This window comes from Mandrillus leucophaeus, unplaced genomic scaffold, assembly GCF_000951045.1.
Source record: "Mandrillus leucophaeus isolate KB7577 unplaced genomic scaffold, Mleu.le_1.0 Scaffold208, whole genome shotgun sequence".
Lineage (NCBI taxonomy): Eukaryota > Metazoa > Chordata > Mammalia > Primates > Cercopithecidae > Mandrillus > Mandrillus leucophaeus.
In genome coordinates, this window is record NW_012102121.1 from 3,188,932 (window position 1) to 3,213,073 (window position 24,142).

General features: G+C 39.8%; 1 protein-coding gene across 1 annotated transcript in view; it reads left to right on the top strand.

Annotated features, from left to right (window-relative positions):
• Positions 1-24,142, top strand: part of LOC105539700 (phospholipid-transporting ATPase FetA-like) — a 113,340-nt gene that overhangs the window by 61,332 nt on the left and 27,866 nt on the right. Inside the window, exons 12-14 of the mRNA XM_011980109.1 lie at positions 12,716-12,912; positions 14,601-14,809; positions 17,295-17,338. Of these exons, the coding sequence (XP_011835499.1) occupies positions 12,716-12,912; positions 14,601-14,809; positions 17,295-17,338 (450 nt within the window). The remainder of the gene's footprint in view (positions 1-12,715; positions 12,913-14,600; positions 14,810-17,294; positions 17,339-24,142) is intronic.

Consider the following 24,142-nt stretch of genomic DNA (forward strand, 5'->3'; position numbering starts at 1 on the left):
TTTTTGAGACGGAGTCTCGCTCTGTCACCCAGCTGGATAAGCTCTTGAAAATTCTTAAGCTCATTGCATCCCTTCAGGTCTCCAAGGAACGCTAAGTTTCCTTCCTATCGTGAGAGACAGGAAGTGAACTTAGTGTTAGGAAATGGAAGCTGGATGGCCTTCGGGGGCTGACCTGCAAGGTTCCGGATTTCGGGATATAGCAGAGTGAGAGCTTGGCATGACTTGTTACCCCAGGCTGTAGAATCTTGGAAAAAAGCTACTATGCAGCCCACGCCTGGTTGACTGGAGGACCAAGTGCAAAGGGGACAATCTGGGCCTCTGGCCTGCTGTGCATACAAGCATAACAATTGCTTTTGTTTAATGTGCCTACAGAATATTTGATCCATTTCAACCAGGCATTTACATCTTGGTATCCTGTCTCAATTGCCAAAGTTTGTTTTAAGTCTAACTTCTACCATCACTCTCTTGGCCTTGTCATTAGATGGAGGAGGATCAATGGTTCCAATGTGAGAGGTTTTGGAAAAAGGCTTAGAGGCAGGTGCAGGCAGCAGGGGATCAAAGAAATGCATTTTAAAGAATCCAATAGGGTCTCTCCCTGAAACCTCAGCACCCATACCATAAAACCGGCTTAAAGAAGGGAACCAGCTTAGAAAAGGGGAGAACTTTGGGGGCTTGAAATAATAGCCTGTAGAGGGTTGCACTGGTTTAGCTGACAGGGGGGCTGTCCCTTTAGTAAAATGAATGTATGGTTTTAGGAAATTGCAAAAACTGGTTGGGGCAGTCTATCCTTGCTCTTTAGTGGTCCACAGAACGTTAAATCAACTACGCATAAAAGTTATACATTGGGGGGCAAGACTCCTGATTGACACTGGGGTCTTTATTGAAATCTCCCCAGATTAAATGGTCCCAATTTACTAATGCCCATTCTGAGGAGAGTCAGGAGAGACAGAGGTACTTTTCTGTCTTTGACTTGGCAAGTCCCCACAGGGTATAACAAGGCAATCTTTAAATGCAATAGTTTGAGGCAAAATTGACTTGGTTATGTTAATAACTAGATGGTCAGCAATAGAGCGAGGAAAGAATAAAAGGAATAGAATAGATAAGAGTTAAATTTTTCTTAGCTTTAGTTTGGTAGGGTTTTCCCCTGGGATTGTGGTCCACGACTCTGGGGGGGATGGCGCTTTGACTCGTGTGTGATGAGTCCATCCCTTTTTCGCTGTACGAACAATAGTCTCAGTAGTTAGCAGCACAAGGTAGGGTCCTTCCTAGGCTGGCTCGAGTTTTCCTTCTTTCCACCTTTTGATGAGAATGTGATCTTCAGGCTGGTGCTGGTTTACTGGAAATTCTAGGGATGGCACCTGTGCTAAAAGTCTTTTAGTTTTGAGGGAAAGGAAAAGTGGAAGATAAACCAAGTATATAATTTCTAAGAAATTGACCTTTTGTTTTAAATGTGGGGACATCAGCAGTGGACTTTATAGTCTTTGGTGCCCTTCTTACTGAGAAATTTCCTTTAGCACCTATTTTTATTAGTTTTTAGACCAAAGAAAGCCAAACACCGTTTTGTATTTAATAATGCTTCCTGTATGATTTTTATACCAGATAAGCTAAATTTCACCTTTATATTAGTGGGTTGTTAATGTTAAACTTAATTTTAATACAACCTTGTAGACATATTTATCCAATTTTTAATGTCTGACCATAAGGTAAGGTTTTTATAGACTGTTTTTAACCTTTTTTATAGTTTTTGTTAAAGCGCAGGTTAGTGCTTTAAGAAAAACTTGTTGTGCTTTTATTTTAATGTTCAGTTCACAGAAAAACTGTATACCTCTTTAACTTTAGCTAATATGTTTACATACAGAATTTCCTTTACAATTAACATTTTAAAACTTGCTTAGACCTTTAAAACAAAAAAATGTATTTTTAACCTTTTAATGTAGTAAAAATTCACATTCTTATGCCTCCTTATAATCTTGTTACCAAAAGTATATTTTACTTTCCTTACACACTTTGCACATATACTGTTTCTTCAATAGTTTTATATTTAGGAGGTCTAATTACTTTTAAATTATACAACATCTCTTGCATAAATTTCCTTTTATAACCTTTTTTTTCCCCATGACTTTCACAGATAATTCTTTGACATGCCTCAACTTTCTGACTTGTTGTAAATATCCTTTTTTTAAAAAAACAATTAGTTAATTTATTTTAGGACAAGAATTTACCATATAACATTCTTTTTACATAAACTCTCCCCCCTCCTTTTTTTCTTTTTTCTTTAATTTTCCTAAAGATGATAACCATTCTTTTCTAAAGCGAACTTCCTTCATGTCTGTGGACTAGACTGCCTAAGGCCACAAGATTAGAAGTTAGGATAATACATGTTACACTGTTAACTTTTAGCAAACTTTACTTTTGTTGAAAACCGTGTAAGTTTGGGATTTCAATTCTCCTTTGCTGTTAATAAGACCTTGTTTAGTCTAAATTAACTTAGAATTGGTATAGATGGTTCCTTCCTGGTTCTGGGAGTACTATAAGGCTTGGCTGAGTGCAAACAACTTGCAGGTTTGAGCAGACCAGTTATCAGGCAATTTTCCTAACTCTGCTTCTACAAGAGTTTCCCTGTCAATTACTGAATACCCACTGTGGTTTGTTTCCCCCCCACCCAATCACTGGGGGGAACCATTTATAGTACCGTCCTGAAGGGAGTTCCTCCTAGGTCTGATCAGACCTTTGTATGGTAATTAAGATTTAAATCCCCGGTTAGGAAACCTACTGGGTTAAGGGAATTTTCAGTGGTTAATGATAAATCATCTTTTTCTAACAGAATAACCCTATACTTTAAGATTTTTGAGTTAGTAAGCTACCTTTTTGCTTTTTGACAGGATAGTTCTGAACTGGTGAGGTGTGCTCACAATGAGGTTTCCTCTAAAAGTTCTTTTTCTGGTTTCTTCTGTTAGCAAAGGAGTTGCCGCTACAGACTAAATGCATTTGGGCCACCCACTGGTTACTGGGTTACAGATTTTTGATAGAAAGGCTACAGGTTGTCAGTGGCCTCAGTGCTTTTGGGCTACACCCTTGTTTACGCTGACAACGAGGTGGTATTGGAGTGTTATAGGGTCAAGGAGAAGACCTTCAATTATCAACTACAGGTTTTAAATTTACCCTGGCTTTTAAGGGAATAGGTGTCATGCCCGTCTGTGTGAAGAGACCACCAAACAGGCTTTGTGTGAGCAACATGGCTGTTTATTTCACCTGGGTGCAGGCGGGCTGAGTCCGAAAAGAGAGTCAGCGAAGGGAGATAAGTGTGGGGCCGTTTATAGGATTTGGGTAGGTAAAGGAAAATTCCAGTCAAAGGGGGCTTGTTCTCTGGCGGGCAGGAGTGGGGGGGTCACAAGGTGCTCAGTGGGGGAGCTTTCTGAGCCAGGCACAAGATAATGTCATCGCTTAAGGCAAGGACCAGCCATTTTCACTTCTTTTGTGGTGGAATGTCATCGGTTAAGGCAAGGGCAGGGCATTTTCACTTCTTTTGTGGTGGAATGTCATCAGTTAAGGCGGGGCAGGGCATTTTCACTTCTTTTGTGATTCTTCAGTTACTTCGGGCCATCTAGGCGTATATGTATACGTGCAAGTCACAGGGGATGCGACGGCTTGGCTTGGGCTCAGAGGCCTGACAATAGGTACACTGTTTTTTCTTTACTACTTCTATTTTTCTCTTTCTTTCTCTCTCTTTGACTCCCTCCTTTGTCTCTCTGCCTCTTCCCCCGGCCCTGCCTCTCTTTCCCCTCTGTCTGCCTCTTTCCCCTCTCTGTCTCTCTCTGCCTCTCTTCCCCCCGCCCACCTCTTTCCCTCTCTCTCTCTCTCCCTCTGCCTCTTTCCCTCTCTCTCTCTCTCTCTGCCTCTCTTTCCCTCTCACCTCTCTGTCTATCTCTCTCTCTTCCCCTAGGGTAGGGACCTGCAGGAGTGGAGCTGCTCTCTCTTTCCCCAAGAAGAAAGGAAAGGGCGGCAGCGGCGGGGGCTGGGGGCGGGATGGGGGTGTTGTGTCAGATTCAACCCTTGAAATTAGCAGAAGGCTCAACCCCTCAACACCAGGGATGTCTCACCTTGCCTGTCCTGGAAGGCTCAACCCCTCAAACCAGGGGGCATCTCGCCTTGCCTGCCCGGGAAGGCTCAACCCCTCAAACCAGGGGGTGTCTTGCCTGTCCTGGAAGGCTCAACCCCTCAAACCAGGGGGCATCTTGCCTTGCTTGCCCGGGAAGGCTCAACCCCTCAAACCAGGGGGTGTCTTGCCTGTCTTGGAAGGTTGACCTGTTTCTCCCCTTTTCCCCCTCTGAAGGTCCTTTGCACACTTCCTACTCGTGCTTTTCTCTCGCCACTCCCCCAAGGTAGAATCAGGACCTTCTTAGTGTTGGCATGCCAGTGTAAATCCTACAGCAGGATCCGCCCTAAGCCATATGAGGTAGCTACGGAACCACAGAGAGGACCCACTCACTCCTTCCAGCAGTAGGACTTGTCACTGTTTCATGTGTCCGTGTGAAGAGTCCACCAACAGGCTTTGTGTGAGCAACATGGCTGTTTATTTCACCTGTGTGCAGGCGGGCTGAGTCCAAAAAAGGAGTCAGCAAAGGGTGGTGGGATTATCATTAGTTCTTACAGGTTTTGGGATAGGCGATGGATCTCACAAAGTACATTCTCAAGGGTGGAGAGAATTACAAAGAAACTTCTTAAGGGTGGGGGAGATTATAAAGAACATTGATCAGTTAGGGTGCGGCAGAAACAAATCACAATGGTGGAATGTCATCAGTTAAGCTATTTTCACTTCTGTGGATCTTCAGTTGCTTCAGGCCATGTGGATGTATACGTGCAAGTAACTGGGGATATGATGGCTTAGCTTGGCTCAGAGGCCTGACAGTTACCATCCACATGAACAACACCGCAAGCAGGGTTGTTGGTGATCATTCACGCACATACACATTTAGCCCTCCAGAATTTGACCACCAAGGAAGTACTTTACTGGCTCCCGTGACATCTCCTTCCTTGGTCTGTGCACAAAGTCATTGCTGCAGTATGTGAGGATCCTTTAAGCTAGGTTGCTGGCCAGTACCCCCCGCACCCCCCGTGTTGCTGAGAGCTCAGGTTATTCCTCACACTGCGTGGGTCTAGATTTCTCACCCCTGAGGCCGCCACAATAGGGCAGGGTGCACCTCCTCACGAGAGAGAACCAGAGACCATCCCGGAGGGGAATGTAATCCCGGATGAGTCCCCCAAATTGTTATATATAAAGTTTCGGTGCCACAAAAGAAATAGCACTCGAATATAAAATTTCCTTTTTAATTCTCAGCAAGGCAAGTTACTTCTATATGGAAGGGTGCACCCTTACAGATGGAACAATGGTGAGCTCACACTTGGACAAGGGAGGGAAAAGGGTTCTTATCCCTGGCGCACGTGGTCCCTGCTGCTGTGTCATTCCCCTATTGGCTAGGGTTAGACCACATAGGCTAAACTAATTCCGAATGGCTAATTTAAAAAGAATGATCAGGTGAGTGCTTTGGCGGGAGTCAGGACAGAGCAGGTAGCAGGTAATTGGAATGAGTTAGGGTGGAGCAGGTGATCAGAATGAGTCAGGGTAGAGTAGGTAATTGGAATGAGTCAGGGTGGAGTAGGTAATCGAAAAAGGTTGCTTTACGAGGAAGTTAAGTTTAAAAGTAGAAGGGAAAGAACTGAACATACTGACATATTAATTATTTGAAAAGAAATTTAGAACTCATATGTAACAGGAAAGAGTGGCATGACATATTTAAAATGCTGAAGGGGAAAAACTTTACCTAAACTAGTATATCTAGTGAAAATATCTTTCAAACATGAAGGAAAAAGAAAGACTTTTCCAGACAAACAAAAGTTGAGCAGTTTCATTAACATCATACTTGTCCTACAAAAAGATGCTGAAGAGAGTCCTTCAACTAGAAAGAAAAGGATGTTGAGCAATAAGAAATCAGCCACCATGCCTGGCTTCATTATAGTTTTGATTTGCATTTCTCTGATGATCAGTGATGTTGAGCACCTTGTCATATGCCTGTTTGCCATCTGTATGTCTTCTTTTGAGAAATATCTATTCAGATCTTTTGTCCATTGTTAAATTGGACTATCAGGTTTTTTCCTATAGAGTTATTTGAGCTTCTTATAATCCCAGCATACAGGCAACCAAAGCAAAAATTGACAAAATGGTATCACATTAAGTTTAAAATCTTCTGCACAGCAAAAGAAACAATTAGCAAAGTGAAGAGGCAACCTGCAGAATGGGAGAAAATATCTGCAAACTGTCCGTCTGACAAAGCATTAATAACCAGTCCCAAACAAAAGAACTGCTTTTGAAATAAATTTAACAACCTACCTGCAGAGAACTAAGGCTTGTAAATGTGAGTGTCAGCCCTTAGAGTAAAACCCACTTAATTTAAAATTTGGGGGGCTTGAGTTTGCCTGCAAGTTTCTTGTACACCCTAGGGTGAAATTTGTTAAACAACATATTCTTTCTACCTACACAGAACTCATGGTTTCCCATTCAGAGGAGTGGCCTGTTAGGAAAACAAAATTAACCAAAAGAAATGAAATCTACTCCAGCAACCTATAATAATCAAACTATTATTTTACTTATATTTTTAAGCGGACTAGAGGGAAACAAGTAGCATAAAAAGGTGGATGAGGATGAACAAATAGAATAACTGACTCTGGAAGCTGGGTGTGGTTCCCAGCTACTTAGGAGGCTGAGGCAAGAAGATCACTTGAGCCATGAGTTCAAGGCTATAGTGCACCATTACTGCACCTGAGAATAGCCACTGCACTCTACCCTTGGCAACATAGCAATATCCCATCTTAAAAAAAAAATACCTGAACCTAGAATAAACAATTATATTTCAGGGAAGAGAAAAGAAAAGAACTTTCAAACATTTTTATGACTATTCTCAGAGAAAAGAAGCAATTACATATATAAAGTAAGAATAGGTTGCTTTAAAAGGGGGAAAGAAGAAAAACATCTAAGAACAACAACAAAATAGAATTTGGGGGAGCAAAAATGGGATTGCTATTTTTTTTTTAAACCCATTAAAGGATTAAAATCTCTCCTGGACCATAAAACAAAAAGACACAGAGATAGAAAATATGAGAGAAATAATTTGTTTTTAAACAGAGGGTCAAACTAGAAAGATTTAGTTATAAAGAGAAATCCCTTTAAAATTCTCATAGAGATAAAAATAAGATATTAACAAAAATTAGACTTAGATTGGTATCAGATTTCTCAAAAGCACCATTGGGTCCTAGAAACCAGTAGGGTCATACCGTCAAAGTGCTTAGTGAAACATATTTTGACCTAGAAATCTGTACCCAGAAAAACTACAAGTCAAGTAAGAGAGCAAACTTGTTCCTACCCTAGGACCTTTACCCTTGCTGGCAATGTCTGCCCCCAAGTCTTTGCATGGCTTGCTTCTTTTTCATCATTTAGTGCTACCTTTTCAGATAAAAGGGCTCTAACACCCCCACCAAGACCCTCTATTCTATTAACCTGTTTTATTTTCCTCACAGCATTTATCACTAAATGATATTTTTTTCATTTCTTGTTTGTTGTCTACCTCTCTCCATAAGGATGTTGTCTTTTTTCACTACTGTGTCCCTAAGTCCCTGGAACTATCCTTGACATATAACAGGAGCTTCATTATTATTTGTTGAGTGAGTGAAAAAAATGAATGAACGTCTTAGCCACCAGATTATGAGCCTCTACAGTAGAAATTACACCATATTCATCTTCATATTTTTGGAAGTGCCTTGCACAAAGTAGTTCTTAGTAAATCTCTATTGAATTATTAAATGAAGAAATGTCCTTGAATTAGCTAGGTTCTTGTCAGCTCAGCAGTTTTGTTTCTGTGGTATTTGTGCCAGGACATTGCCGATGTAGTGATATGTAAAACACTTCCATTTCTTGAAGTAAGCTGAACCAGAAATCCTTCCTGATTTAAACACTTCATTTTCCCCCATTTTTTGGAAATGCCTCTTAGAAGAAAATCTGACAGACACAGGAAGCACGTTTAGCAAAGCTGCTTCCTGATGAGCCCACAGCTGAGCTGGGGGTTAGATCTGTTCTCTCTCCCCAGTGACCAGAACTCCCAGTGACAATGCCTTCTAAATCAAGATCTATTAACTAGGAGTGTATTTGTGAGACAAATGAGCAAAGTGCATGAAATTGAAATGGTGCCAGAGATCCAGGATCTCCTTCTGGGGTAAGGCACAATGTAAAGCACAGATGTGAAGGGTCAAAGGCCCCAAGGAATGCTTTCTTTTGACAGGCTGCCTATGAGGCCAGGGAGCACCTTTATGAGACCAGTGACCTTGGTTCTAGGTCAGTTTTGTCAAGAGTGACAAAATTATTTATTTCACTCTTTATTGAAGCCACTTTTTGCTAAATGGGAGGCTGTCTGCACTTCTTTGGTCTGACTAGGTCTGGTATTATCTCTAGGGTCTGTAGCAATAACCAAACAAACTAATGATTCCTTGTTTCTTTCTCCTTATAGAAAGGAAGTAAAGTGAATCTTTAAAGACTAAGTACTAAAAATCCCTACCACAATAAAAAGAAATGTAGAACATCTGCAAGGGCTTTGAAGGCCTCATGATGGCAGGAAAAGCTCTAGCAATGAAGAAAGAAAACACTGTGCCCTACACCTTCAGGATTCAGGCTGTGGGGGAAGCCCTGCTTTCTGGGGCTTGGGCTGATGAGAAGTGGTCTTCCTTTCTGGTGACTTAGTGTGAGCAGTAGAACTCAAACTCAGATCAGTAACTCACTGAGGCTTTATCTGAACCATGAGAATAGCTTTGTTTTCACATGATTAATTGAAGAGAAAGATAAAGAAGTGGGAATAAGATTGAGAAGGAAAGATTGCATGGCCCCAGAGAAACCCTCATCACAAAAAGCTGAGCTACTCAGCATGAATCTGGATTTGGCTAGGAATAAAAGCAGATTTTATGTGTTTTGTCCCAATTCTCCTTTGTTTTATTGTTCCCCGGCCCCTCACTCAACTCTCAAATACCAGTTTTTGATATTGAATATTAAGTGTTTAGTGTTAATTTTTAAGTAATACTGGTTTTGATTATGTTTTAAAATAAGATCTTTATCCTTTAGAGCTATATATTAAATTATTTACAGATGAAATTGCATAATGTGACAGATTTGTTCTGGGAAGGCAGGGGAAGAGGAGGTTTGGATGAAATTAGACTGGCTATGAATTGACAATTGTTGAAGCTGGGTGATGGGTACATGGGTGCATGGGGGTTTGTTGTCCTATTTATATACTTTAATTGGTGTTTTAAATTTTCCATAATAAAAAATAATTTAAAATCTCAGTTTCTAGGAATGGTCCCAGTTAGACCTGTTCCTCCTACTTTTCTAGTCTTGTCTTCAAAGACCTGCCCATCAGTGGCACAAAGATGAGCCCTTCCATTATCTAGCAATGGGGATGGGTTGCTTTGAGCCAGCCATACTTTGTGACCAAGGTCACAGATGTGAAGACTGTTGGGTAGATGTAAAGACTGTTGGGTAGACTTCGAGGTGGTTCAATAACATCATGTTGTCTCTAGAGGCATGTGGACATATCGGGCTGGTAGGAATGTAAAATGGCATAATAACTTTGGAAAACATTTGGCAGTTTCTTAAAAAGTTAAAGATAAATTTGCTATAGGATCCAGTGATTCTACTCCTAGATATGTACAAAGGAAATGAAAGGTTATGTCCATGAAAAGACTTGTACACAGATGTTTCATACAGCCTTGTTTGTAATAGCCAAAAACTGGAAAAAACCAAATGTTCAATAAAAGAAAAATTAGTACACAAATTGTGCAATATCAATACAATAGAACACTACTCAGTATTAAAAAGAAATGAACGATTGATAGACGCAAAAACATGGATGAATCCCAAAGTCATTATGCTAAGTAGTAGAAGCCAGAAAAAAGAATATATACTATATGATTCCATTTGTATAAAATCTAAAAATTTCAAATATCCTAAAGTGTCAGAAAGCAGATTAGTGGTTGCCTGAGGACCAGGGGAAGGGAGAAGTGGGAAGGAGGAATTACAAAGGGCACGAGAAACCTAGGAATAATGAATATTTCATTAACTTGAGTATGGTGATGGTTTCACAGATATGTGTGTGTATGCGTGTGTGTGTGTGTATGTCTAGTATATAGTTGTATACTTCAAATATGTGCAACTTTAGGGGGATAGTGACTGAAATGGGACATAGGGTTGTTTCTGGGTGCTGAGAATGTTCTATTTATTTGTTCTGGGTGTTTGTTCCATTAGTGTGATTACTTTGGGAAAATTCATCAACATATATCTGTGATTTCTGCATATGTCTTTGTGTGTGTTAACAATTAAATGTTAAATAATCAAAAATAGAGGGCATCAGATTAATCTGGAACCATGAGTAGTATAGTTGTATTAGTCAAAGTAAGATAACCAAAATAAAAAACAGCCTTAAAATCTCACAGATATGTGACAATACAATGAAGGTTGTTTTGGGGAGGGGCAACTTGCTCCACCAATAACTCAAGAATACTCTAGCCATTCTAGCTAATGGCCCCACCAACCTCTTGGATTTCAGGATCTTCTACTGGATTCCCTGCATTCAACCAGCAAATGGGGAAGAAGAGAGAATAGGAAGACTCACACATGATTTTTTTTTTTTTTTTTTTTTTTTTGAGATGGAGTCTCGCTCTGTTGCCCAGGGTGGAGTGCAGTGGCATGATCTTGGATCACTGCAACTTCTGCCTCCTGGGTTCAAGCGATTCTCTTGCCTCAGCCTCCTGACTAGCTGGGACTACAGGTGCACGCCACCACACCCCACTAATTTTTGTATTTTTAGTAGAGATGGGGTTTCACCATGTTGACCAGGATGGTCTCAATCTCTTGACCTCGTGATCCACCCACCTTGGCCTCCCAAAGTGTTGGGATTACAGGCGTGAGCCACTGCACCTGGCCACACGTGATGGCATTTTAGGGCCAAGCATGTAAGTAGCATAATCACTTCCATCAACATTGCGCTGGCTAGAACAGAGTTACATATAACTGCAAGAGAGCTTGGGAAATGTGCTCTAGATATGTGCTCAGAAGGAAAAAAAATAGAATTTAATGAATACATATGATTATCACTGCCACAATCTACCCTTCTGATCATCATATCCATTTCATTTTTCCTCCCACATATGGAACACCCTCATCATCTCCCCCAAATCCTACCCAGTCACTGCATCCAACTCAGAGTCCAAGATCTCTCACTGATGCACAGTTCTCTCCATCAGATCTAAATGAGGTTCCTCTTGGTCTGGAGATGTGAGAGGATCTCCTTTATTCATTGCTCTCAGTGATTTCTGGCTCCACTTCTGAGAAGTTTTCCCTCATTCTTTATCCTTGCTGACCAACCCTGAAGTGGATGTTTGGGAGTATACTCTTCTTAGGGACTGCAGTTTTTGTAACCTGCTTCCTGCCCAGTGTGGTTTTAAGGATTTCCAAACAGTCACAGGCTTTTTTAGACCAGGCTTATAGTTACCTAGTAATACGATTCCTCCAAAACCCATAAGACTTCTCATCTGTTTGCTTCCAATTAGTTTCATGTGTCAGTAACCCCCCGCCCCCGAAAATTCTTTCCTAGACATAGTTTTTGAGTTTGTCCTATTTCTTCGCTTCCTTGCCCCTCCATGCCCTTCTCTTTCAACTTAATGGCAAGAAAGTTGAGGCTATGTGGAATAATAGTCATGGGTAAGAAGGTATCACCTTTAACCTGAACTTTGCCTAAAGGCTGAGTCACTTTATTCAGTTGAAAATAATTATTGGGCCTTTTTTGCTTAAGGTTTCAATCTTATCTCTTCCTGTTTAATGTCTAGAAGTCATAGTTCTTTGATGCCGCATGTTTCTGTATCTTCTCATTTCTGCCTACAAATTGGCTAAATCTTTCCCTCGTTTAACTTTAAAAATTTTTTTTTAGTAAAGATGGGGTCTCAGTATATTGCCCAGGCTGGTGACAAATTCCTGGCCCCAAGCAATCCTCCTGTCTGGTCTTTCCAAAATCCTGGGACGGCATGCATGAGTCACTGCACACAGCCAACTCTTTCTTTCAATACCTTTCAAAGGCAGCCAGTACACAATATTTTGATTCTTTCTAACCACTTCTCTTAGAGCTGCAGGTTCAGTAGGCATATGGTCTACCTTTCAGTTTTACCAAATTCTTTAATGTTAACATGACTACCATATTTTCAGCCTTTTATATCAGTTTCCTTATCGCCCACCCCCTAACTGCTAAGCCCCACACATTTTAGACTTCTATTAAAGCAGCTTCAATAATGGAATGATTAAGTGCTTGGGTTCTGGAACTGGTTCAAAACCTGTTTCTTCTACTCAGTAGCTGAGTGACTTTAGACAAAATTCTTTCTCACTCTTAAGTTCCTCATCTATTATTAAAAGAGGATTATTGTAAATATTAAATAATATGTCCAAGGAGAGCTTCTACTGGAGTTTCTTTTCTGTCCTATGTACTGCTGCCTAGAGCCTGTGAACTATAGGGCCTCCCCGCCCTCCTAGGAGAGGGTCGCTTTGTTGAGAGATAAGGCTCTAGACTGTAGAACTGAAGCAGTACATATCTTGGATGAAATGTTCATTTAATTCTTTTTTTTTCATTTATAGATTTTCCTGGGTTTAGGCATCATATGTTTTGTCCTAGCAGTTGGGCATGGCATTTGGCAGAACAAGAAAGGCTACCACTTCCAGATTTTTCTGCCATGGGAAAAATATGTCTCTTCATCAGCTGTCTCTGCCATCCTCATATTCTGGTCCTACTTCATTATTCTCAACACCATGGTGCCCATTTCCCTCTATGTCAGGTAGGCTTCTTTGATCACTTTGGGGTGTGGGGGAGGAGCTGACTTCATACTGTCTACTTAATTCCCCAACCAGAGTGTGAACTTGTGCTCTTTAACCCCTTACTCTCCACAGTACCTGGTGTACAAAATGCTCTGAGATATATCTAGAGATTGCATAAATGCCTTCCATGTCCAGAATACTGTGCTAGGAAGACACTGTGTGGTTTATACAAAAAGAAAATTATCCCTGCCCTCAAATAACTTAAAAAGTAAGGGACTAAATAAGACATACAAACACATGAAATAACTAGAAAACATACAGACAAATTTGGTGATGCTAACACATGGGTAGGTTCCCCAGGAAGATAGGCCAGGCAGCCCATAGTTTACCAATGAGATAGGTCCAAACATTCACTTGTAAGTCAATTAATCAGAATTCAGAATGCATTTTCCCACAGAAACAGTGTGACAGATGGTAGATAGGTGTAATTTTGACCTAAGTTCAATTCCTAAAAGTTGTAGAAGAGAAGAAGAAGGGTTTTTCTTACTCTTTTTCATAAGCACCTTGAATGAAAATTTGAAATAGTGGAGAAAAGTATTTACCCTACTCTGATCATCCTTTTCTAGGTTCTGCATTTCCTTGCACATACATACACCCAAATACGTTTTAGTTTCCTCCTTTCCAGGCTTTCTAAACCCTGTACCGGGGCTTTTTGGCAATTAAAAAAAAGTACCCTACGTAACTAGATTACCTTATTTAGTAATATTTATTGAGTATCTACTATGTGCTAAGGTTTAGAGAGATTGCTGTGGTTGCTGGATATGGTAAAGGATGGGAGGAGTCCCAACTCCAGGCATAGAGATTATCAGTTATCAGTCGATGATGAGGACCTGAGCACTTCCTTCTTTACCTCAAAGGAAAAAATCCCCATCTCTCAGTGCAGCTGTCTCAGACAGGGATTACTAATAATCACCCTTATAATAAAGCAGATTAAAACACATTAAGTATGAATGATGATAAGGAGGAGACCCCTTAAAAGTCTTCACTCTTTTAAAATGAACATGCTTATTAGCCATAAAGAATCTATAATGGATGCTATTTGGAGCAGAAGAGGAGTATGACAAAGGCAATAGGGAAAACTCATATAAGATGAGAAGAGGTTGTTGTGGAAGGAAGCACACCACAGGCAGGCTGGCTCTGCCTGGAAATTTATCAGAGGTTCAGTCCATAAACTATTCCTAATTTCCATAACTTCTTTCCTTCTTCTGAAATAAACTCCAGTGTGTTGAGTTCCTCTGTCTTCCCCATGTGACAGGAGCAATAATCCTCCAGTTGGGCCAACACAGCCTTTTATAACTTAACTGTTACTCTATCACACCTTGCATTACTGCAGACATTCCAAAACTGTAACTTTTCCTGGATACATTTTAGAAAAAAAAAAAAAAGAATAAAAGACAGGTATGACTCAAAAAAGTTAATCAAATGTATCTGGGTACAGGTGGTAAAGCCTTGAGTGATAATGGCCAAAGTCAGCATTACCATGGGTTGGCTGGTGGGAAGGGTACTTCAGAAGGGTAGAATCCCAAGAAGACACCCTGATTTTCAGATGCTAGCCCTGATCTACCACAGGACTGCTAAGAAAGAAACCAGGATGTTATATTTGCTTGTCCTGTTCTGACACAGAACCATTCTTTTTCTTTCTCCTTAGTGTTGAAATAATAAGATTGGGCAACAGTTTATATATCAACTGGGATCGGAAGATGTTTTATTCACCAACGAACACACCAGCACAGGCTCGTACTACCACCCTTAATGAGGAGCTCGGCCAAGTCAAATACGTGTTCTCTGACAAAACAGGGACTCTGACTCAGAACATTATGATTTTCAACAAATGTTCTATTAATGGGAAGCTCTATGGTATGCATGTCTTCCTGCTTTCCCCAAGTCCTGGGGAATTTTTACTTTGCAAATTGTTTTCAAGACGAATCTAGCTCTAAATCTATAAGCCTCTGGAATTCACATTTACCTCCTATTCTCACAACTGTCTCTATTCTCTAAGCAAAGACCACCCAGCCCAAACAGTTCTAACCAAAAAGCATTTATTTAGCATCTTATAGGTACAATCTATTGTGTTGGGCATGGAGAATACCAAGATGTACAAGACTTAGTCTCTGTCCTCAAGGAGTTCCTAATGTCTATATACTCAGTTTCACTCCCATTTTAAATCAGATGGATGTTGGTCAAAGGGTACAAAGTTTCAGTTAGGCGGGAGGAGTGAGTCTTCAAGATCCATTGCACAGCATGTTGATCCTAGTTAATAATAATGCATTGCATATTTCAGAATTGCTAAAAGAGTTTTAAGTGTTCTCACTATAAAAAAGTAAGTTTGCGAGATGATGAATATGTTAGTTAGCTTGATATAATCATTCCATGGTGTATACATATATGAAAACATCACATTGTATCCATAAATATATACAATTATTTGTCAATTAATAATAAAATTAAAAATACATAAATGGAGCAGTCAATGTATTACTGAAGCTGCTAATTTCCTGATTCCCCTTTAGAACAATAAATATTATTAAGAGAAACCATCAAAGGGTAGTCAGAGTTTGACCAGTGTCTCCCAGGCCCAGTCCCTTATTTATCTTATGCCTTAAGCATAAGCTTGTTTTTGTGATAAAGTCTTCATGTGTGTGAACACTCATACCCAGTGTCCTAGCTAACAGAAGAAGGTAATCACATCTGAAAAACTAGAACACATGGGATAATCTTTCTGGGGTGATAAAAAAGTTTTTAAACTAGAGAGAGGTGGTAGTTGCACATTATAAATGCACTAAATGCCTCTAAATTGTACACATTAAAATGGATAATTATATGTTAAGTAAATTTCATATCAATAAATAATTGAAATTTTTGAATTTAAAAAAAGCTAGGCCGGGAGCGTTAGCTCATGCCTGTAATTTCAATACTTTGGGAGGCTGAGGCAGGCGGATCACCTGAGATCAGGAGTTCGAGACGAGCCTGGCCAACATGGTGAAACCCCATCTCAACTAAAAATACAAAAATATTAGCAGGCATGATGGCCCACACCTGTAATCCCAGCCATTTGGGAGGCTGAGGTGGGAGAATTACTTGAACCCGGGAGGTGAAGTTTGCAGTGAGCCAAGATCACGCCACTACATTCCAACCTGGATGACAAGAATGAAACTCCTGTCTAAAAAAAAAAAAAAAAAAAAACAAACTAGAGCACTCTAATATTTCCTATTATTTCCTATATTTCTTATTTTTTGTTTGGTAACCATGTCAAACAAATTTTCATTTATATAAACTCTGAAGGCTTATTTTTGGATGAGTTGATTTGGGTGAGCCTTTTAATTCTCTGGCTCATTTTAAGACCTGACCATATACTGGGTAAAGTTGAAAAGGACCATGAGTGTTTCCATGCTTGGCATCAGACATGTCTTCTACCCCGGTTCTGTCTGTCATCCACTGGTCAAGAATCCCAAACACTCTAAAACTAAGTCCACATCTCTTCTGGGTAACTCTTATGATTGGAGAGCTTTCTGAGGTGTGAAGCGTTTCACTTCTAGCTTCATCTTATTCTCACTTAGGAGGGAAGAGTTGAGGCCCAAGCAAAACTCTTCTTACCATTGGGTTAGGGAAAGGAGCTTACTGGGCACTGGGAGCTAGGTGGCCTGAGGAGACTGGGGGCAGCTTGACTGCAAGTCTAGGACGAAGGGATCAGAATAAATAAGCTTTTAAGGCCCCTCCTTTAAATCACCATATGACCCAGCAATTTGATTCCTAGGTATATACCCCCAAAACTTGAAAACAAGAACTCGGATACATGTATACCAACATTCATTGTGACATTATTCACGTAAGTCCAGAGGTAGAAATAACCCACATGTCCATCCACATATGAATGGATAAAGAAAATGTGGTACAGCATATACATACAATGGAATGTTAATCATCCATTAAAAAGTAATGAAATTTGATACATGCTACAACATGGATGAACCTTGAAAGCATTACGCTAAATGATGTAAGCTAAACACAAAAAGACAAAAATTTCATGATTCTACTTATGTGAACTATCTAGAATAGGCAAATTCATAGAGACAGAAAATAGATTAGAGGTTACTAGGGGCTGGTGGTGGGAAGAAATGGGAAGTTTCTGTTTGGGGTGCTGAAAAAATGTTGAAAACATATAGTGGTGATTGTTGCACAACATTGTGAATATAATTAATGTCATTGCATTTTACATTTAAAATAGTTAAAATGGCAAGTTTTATGTGATATATATATATATTTTTTTTAACCATAATTTAAAGAAATTCAAACCCTCCTTTAAAACCCTTGCCAAGTCTCTGCTGTGTTCACTTACCAACAGGTGATACTTATGACAAGGATGGACAGAGGGTGACAGTCTCTGAGGTGAGTGATTACAGCTCCATGGGAAATGCATGTGGGAGCTAAGTGAGGCTGTGCTTCAGAGAAGCACAAATTGAGACTCCCTTAGCCACTGAAATATTAAAGCTTTTATTGGCCCTGTAATATCAGAAATATCAGAAAGCATTATGTAAATGACCTATGTTTAATTCTGAAGATCTTCGTTTGTTCTTTTTAAACAAAAATAGCTTTATTGGCTTTTTCTCTTTAAAAAATAATCCATGCTCATTGTAAAAAAAAATTAAACAATACAGAAATGTGTGAAGAAAGTTAAAAGTATTCCATCCCATTTAGATAGCCAATGTAAAGTTAGGGAGTATATCTTATGCTTTTCATATGTATATACACACACACATATGTACATCTAGATCTAGAAGATGGAGGAGACAAAATCATAGTATGCATATTATTTCCAGTTTCCTTTTGTTCACTTGACACTATTATTGTCATCATCTTTCCATGTCAGTAGGTCTAGGTTTACATCATCATTTTGAATGGGTGTCTACTATTCAATTCTATCAGTGTACCTTAATTTATTTAATTTCTTATTTTTATTCCATTTTCTTTTGTGATTACAAATGACATTTTGGTAATCATTATGGCACATACATTTTGTCTACCTTTCTGATAATTATTTCTTTAGAATAAAGTCCTAGAAGTAAAATTTGTTGGTCAAAATGTAGCCATGTTTTAATACATTAGATAGTGCCATATTGCCCTCCAGGTAGATTTGCATAACTTTATAATCCCACCAAAAATATATGACAATTTCTTTCCCCCATATGCTTGTCAGAACTGGTATTAACAATTTTTAATCTGTTGAAATTTAATTGATGAAAAATAGTATCTAATTATTTAATTTACCTTTTTTGATTACTAATTAGATTGAATCATTTTTATGTGCTTATTTTTCTTCCCCTTATCATCTCTTTATTGCCCATTTACACTTAGTTTGTGAACTGTCTATTCATATTCTTCGGCCTTTTTTTCTTATTTGAAAATGCTCTTTATACAGTAAAAATACCAGCTCTTCCTTTGTCTGGTGCATATGTTACAGTTATTTTTCCCATTTTGTCTTTTGGTTTTTAATTTGTTAAATAATATTTTGTGTAGAAGTTTTTAAGTCATGTAATCAAATCTATCAGTCATTTTCCTTTATAACTTAAGGATTTGTGACATATTCAACAGTCTTTATAAAATTATAAAAATATCTTCCTATTAATTTTTCTTATCTCTAGCTGGTTAATTTTTACTGTTTTCTCTAGTATTGGACCCAGCTTTTGTTTATGGGTTTGTTTTTAAGTATCCCTTCATAGGGTTTCCTCTGTTGCCTTCAGGGTATTTCTCACCTTATCCCTGTCTTGCCAGACCCAATTCCAAACTCTTGGCCACTTGACTTATATACCAAACATCTGACTCCAGTTCTTACCCCTATCCATCCAAAGAGATTGGGAAGGGGAAGGAAATTCAGTGATTTGCCTTAAATCATCTTCCAGGGCTCGGCTAATGAACTTGGCAATATAGGCAAAGTTATAGCTTCTAGGGAGTAAATGCCTCCTGGAGTTTCTTTCCTCTCCCTCTTCTGTCCACGACTGATTGACCATAACACATTTTTCACTAAATCACTGGACTCTTTGTTCTCTTATAAACAAACTTACCTGTAGCCTCAATCCCTTCATTAATTGAAACATGATTTTCCCTGAGAACATTTCTTTTTCTTCCATCTCTCTCATACTCTGCATACCATAAACTCTGATACGATAAGCCCAAAGGTGTTGCCCTCATTATCCTGTGCCATGTTTAACCATTAGGTTTTCTCTCCTACACGGTCTTTCTTCCTGTGATGCTTATGACTCTGGCGATAATCATCTTTAACTCTTCTTGTTGTTGCTATCTAGGAAGCTTCTGGCTTCTACACCCCATTCACTGAGGGCTCTGAAACTTCTCCCTCCCCTCCCAATCACTGCTAGTGTTTTGGAGGGTATTGTCATCTTTATTGGACGACCTATCACTGTGGACTCTTTCAGGTATCTGAAAGAATCCTTCAGATGATCTCTCTGTATCACCCATTTCCATATTACTATGTCATTGTCCAGAGTTGTACTACTGTGGAATTATAAACTTTCTTTTCACAATCTTAGATCACAAACCTTATTCCTCCATATTATCAGTACATGGCTCAGTAATTGAGATTTTTTTTAAGTATTCCTGCTTTTTTATCTCATGGAGATTTATAAACCCTTGGCTTTCCTTTTTCTCCAGTCTATCAATTCCTTACAACTTTACTTCCTTTCCTAGCTTGCCTGTCTGTACCGTGAGATCATAAGCATCCTCAGTACCTTACTAGTTCTCCTTTTCTTCTCTTTAATCACTAAACAAATCTCAACCTTGAATTAACCAAGCCATCGACCCTGCTCTGTTTCTAATCTGAGAGTGTTGAGCACTATTTTGGAGATCATAAAACCATTACAAATTCAGAGACTCCACTGTCCTCTGTCCCAGTGCTACTTGGCAAATTTTTCACCATTTTGTAATTGGCTTCATATTTTATTCTCCGTATCAGCTTTTCTAGACAATCACCATTCTCAGGCCTTCTACCACGCTCCCCTGGCTCCCCAGTATGTACCAAATGATATTCCCTTCTATTTTACTGAGAAAAATCCAAACTATCAGCTAAATATCCTCCTCTGTACATATATTTTAACCCGCCTTTACCTCCTTTCCTTCAGTCTCAAAAAAGGTATAACTTTTTCCTTCAGTACTAATCTATATATTCTAGATTCCATCCCTTCCTGCTTCTTCAGGAACCTCAGTCAATCCTGTATTCTCTCTTTCTTAATATCTGAATATCCCCTTATATGATTTCTTCCCCTCAGCTTGTCTTTTTTCTTTTTTTTTTCTTTTTTTTTCTTCACAGAGTCTGGCTCCATCGCCCGGCTGGAGTGCAGTGGCACGATCTCAGCTCACTGCAGCCTCCGCCTCCCAGGTTCAGGTAATGATTGTGCCTCAGCCTCCTAAGTAGCTAGGATTACAGGCATGGCCACCATACCCAGCTAATCTTTGTTTTTTTAGTAGAGAAGGGGTTTTACCATGTTGGCCAGGCTGGTCTCAAACTCCTGGCCTCAAGTGATCCGCCCTCCTCGGCCTCCCAAAGTTCTGGGATTACAGACATGAGCCACCATGCCTGGCCTCAGCTCAACTGTTTACATTAGTATGTCCATACAATGGAATATTATTCAGCAATAAAAAGAAGTGTGCTATCAAGCCACACACACACACCACAGAGGAACTTTAAATTCATATTGTTAGGTGAAAGAAGCCAATCTGAAAAGGTTACATACTGTGTGATTTCAAATATATGACATTTTGCAAAAAGGAAAACGATAAAGGCAGTAAAAACAAAAAGATCTGTGGTTACCAGGGGTTTGGAGAGAGTGGGGAGAGGGATAAAGCAGTGGAGCACAGGGGATGTTTGGGGCAGTGCAACTATTCTGTATGATGTTGTCATGGTGGATTCATGACATTGTGTGCTTGTCAAACCCATGAAACACAACACAGAGTCAAAGATGCTGCAAACTATGGCCATCAGTTTATAATATGTAGCAATATTGGTTCATCAGTTGTAACAAATGTACCACAATAATGCAACATGTTGATAGGGAAAACTGGAGGGTGGAGGTGAGAGAGGGAGTATGCAGGAACTCTCTGTACTTTGCTTAGTTTTTTTGTAAACCTAAAACTGTTCTTAAAAAAAAGAGTATTAGGCCAGGCATGGTGGTTCATGCCTATAATCCCAGCACTTTGGGAGGCCAAGGTGGGCAGATCACTTGAGGCCAGGAGTTTGAGACCAGCCTGGCTAACATGGTGAAACCCCTTCTCTACTAAAAATACAAAGATTAGCTGGGTATGGTGGCCATGCCTGTAATCCTAGCTACTTAGGAGGCTGAGGCACAATCATCACCTGAACCTGGGAGGCGGAGGCTGCAGTGAGCTGAGAGTGCACCACTGCTCTGCAGTGACTCTGTCTCAAACACAGTGAGACTCTGTCTCAAAATAATAATAATAATTTTAAATGAAATAAATGGGCTTTTAAAAGCCACAGCTTGTTAACCAGAAGTAACCACTAACAATACATTTTTAATATTTTTTTGTATTCTATTTTTAAAAATACTTATAATCTTACCTTGTTCTTCCATTCCCCTCTAGCCATTATCTGTCTCCATCGGTCAGTCCAAAATATTTATTGAGTGTCTACCATATGTCAGACCCTGAGTAAGTACAAAACGTTCAGGGAAAACAAAATAGACTTGATTCCTACCTTCAGAGTTGGCATCCTAGAGGAGGAGTCACAGAAGTAAACAGGCAATTATAGGAGTCTCTAATTCCTCACCTTTCATTCATTCTTCAGCCTGCTTTATGTATTCAGACTCTGTCCTATCATATTCACTGAAACTATCCTAGCCAAGGTCATGAATGACTACCTTGTTATTAAATCCTGACCCAACTTCTCTGTGGATTTTAGCACTCTTAAACTCCCCTTTTTCTTAAAACTCTCTTGTCCCTTGACTTCCATTGAATAACAGTTTCTTCTTGTTCTTCCTTCTCGTCTGATTGCTTCTTCTCATCTCATTGCATTGGGTGCTGATGTTCCCTCAGGGCTCTATTATTTAACCTCTTCTCCATCTGTATAGTCTACTCATGTAATCTTATATATTTACATGGCTTTAACTACTACCTATGTACTGATAACCTCCAAATCCATGTAACCAAGGAAACCTGAATAACTCCCTCCCATCCATGGCCAAAGCTAAAGACATCCTATTAAAAACTATGTTATAGTTATACCACAACAATTCAAGAGTTTCCTCAGTTGCTACCTTCTACCCTCCATTCTGAATCCACTTCCTCTCAGGTGTCATCCTCAGTTTCTGTCCTTTTGTCTACTACTTGGACTTGCTTTTCAGCATTGTTTGACTGGTTATCTTGCTTTCAATTTCAGAGTTATCCATGAGTGCTGCCTCTCAGATCATGCTGTTCTGCAACTCTCAGCCAGTCCTGCCTCAGTTCTGAACCCAGACGGGTTCATTGTTCTCAAACATTACTTATCTGAAAGGGGAGATCATAAACTAGCTCATATCTCTTTCCTGAGCTTCAAAACTATATGTACAACTGCCTGCCTTCATTACTACCTGTATGTCTTCAGGATCTCCAATTCAGTCTGTCAAAAAATCTTCTCTTGCTGGGTATTCTATCTCAGTGAATGGTCTCACTGTCTATCCAGGGGCCCAATTAGGGAATATAAAATTATTCCTAACCCTTCTTCTCTTTTACTCCTTATATCCATGTCCTATCAATTCTAACTCTATATTTTCAAATCCATCCCCTTAATTTAATATTTATTGTCACTACTTCATCATTTATCTTATCTTGTGAATCACTAAGTGGTCTCCTAACTGGTCTCCCTGCTTCTCATCTTGCTAGTTCCAATATATTCTTCATGCTGCTACCAGAGGACTTTCTCTGACAGGAATCCACATCACTTCTGGTGGAAAATCACTATGACACCTTATTGGTAATAAGATAGTAATGCAGGATCTGGCTCATGCCTTCCTTTCCATCCTTGTCTCTCCTTACTCACTAGCCTCTAGTTTCAAAGAATGTGTCACTGTAAGGTCTCAATTCTAGAAAAGCCTTAGGATACATGTGCTGTATAATGGGTCATCTTAAATTGCTGAAACCATGAACTTCCCCGAGCTTATAACTCTATTGTTGGCTAAGTCTAGGGCTTGGTTCTGGACCTGAGCATACCTCCTTGCTGCTCTGACAAACTCCCTCTAAGTAAGATATAGAAAAGAGCCAATATACCTCACTACAAACTTCCTTTTTCCCAACATAGCACCAAGCAACTAAATTGTATCTGTACTTGACATAGTAGGGCCCAGCCCAAGTAACGCCACATATACAGAGAACTGGAGAAAGATCCTTGAGAGTTCTGGTATGAGCTGGAGAAATGTGTTCATAACATTGTACTCCAGAGTGGAGAAAAGAAAATCTTAGGGCCAGCTGGGCGCAGTGACTAATGCCTGTAATCCCAGCACTTTGCGGGGGCTGAGGTGGGTGGACCACTTGAGGCCAGGAGTTCGAGACCAGCCTGGCCAACGTGGTGAAACTCCATCTGTACTAAAAATACAAAAATTAGTTGGGCATGGTAGCACACGCCTGTAATTCCAGCTACTTGGGAGGCTGAGGCACGAGAATTGCTTGAACCCAGGAAGTGGAGGTTGTGGTGAGCCAAGATTGCACCACTGCACTCCAGCCTGGGTGACTGAGACTCTGTTTCAACAATAACAACAAAACAACAACAACAAAAAAGAAAGAAAAAGAGAAAGAAAGTATTAGGGCCAAGCTGAGCCAGAAAAAAAGTGTTTGCCCAAGGTGGCTACAAGCAGCCTAGCTGAAATGGAGAATCAGAGTCAATGGCTAAAGGAGCCAAGGTCATAGCCAGGAAGATGGTTAGTGACTATGCACAAGATTGAAGGAAGGACTGAAATAGGAACACAAGCAGCAAAGTCAGTGATCATGAGGGTTAGAGGCAGGAAGAATCAGGTATGCTGACAAGTCAAGCAGGAATATAGTCTGTGAACAACAAGCACGTACTGAAGCTTCCTTGTCATGTGGCCTTGCTCTATCTTGCAATATTCTTCCCTAGCCTTCTTTTAACTCTGGTGGGGCCAGAGAGGAATAGTGTAACACAATGATACCACTGTATGTAGGACTCTACTCCAAACT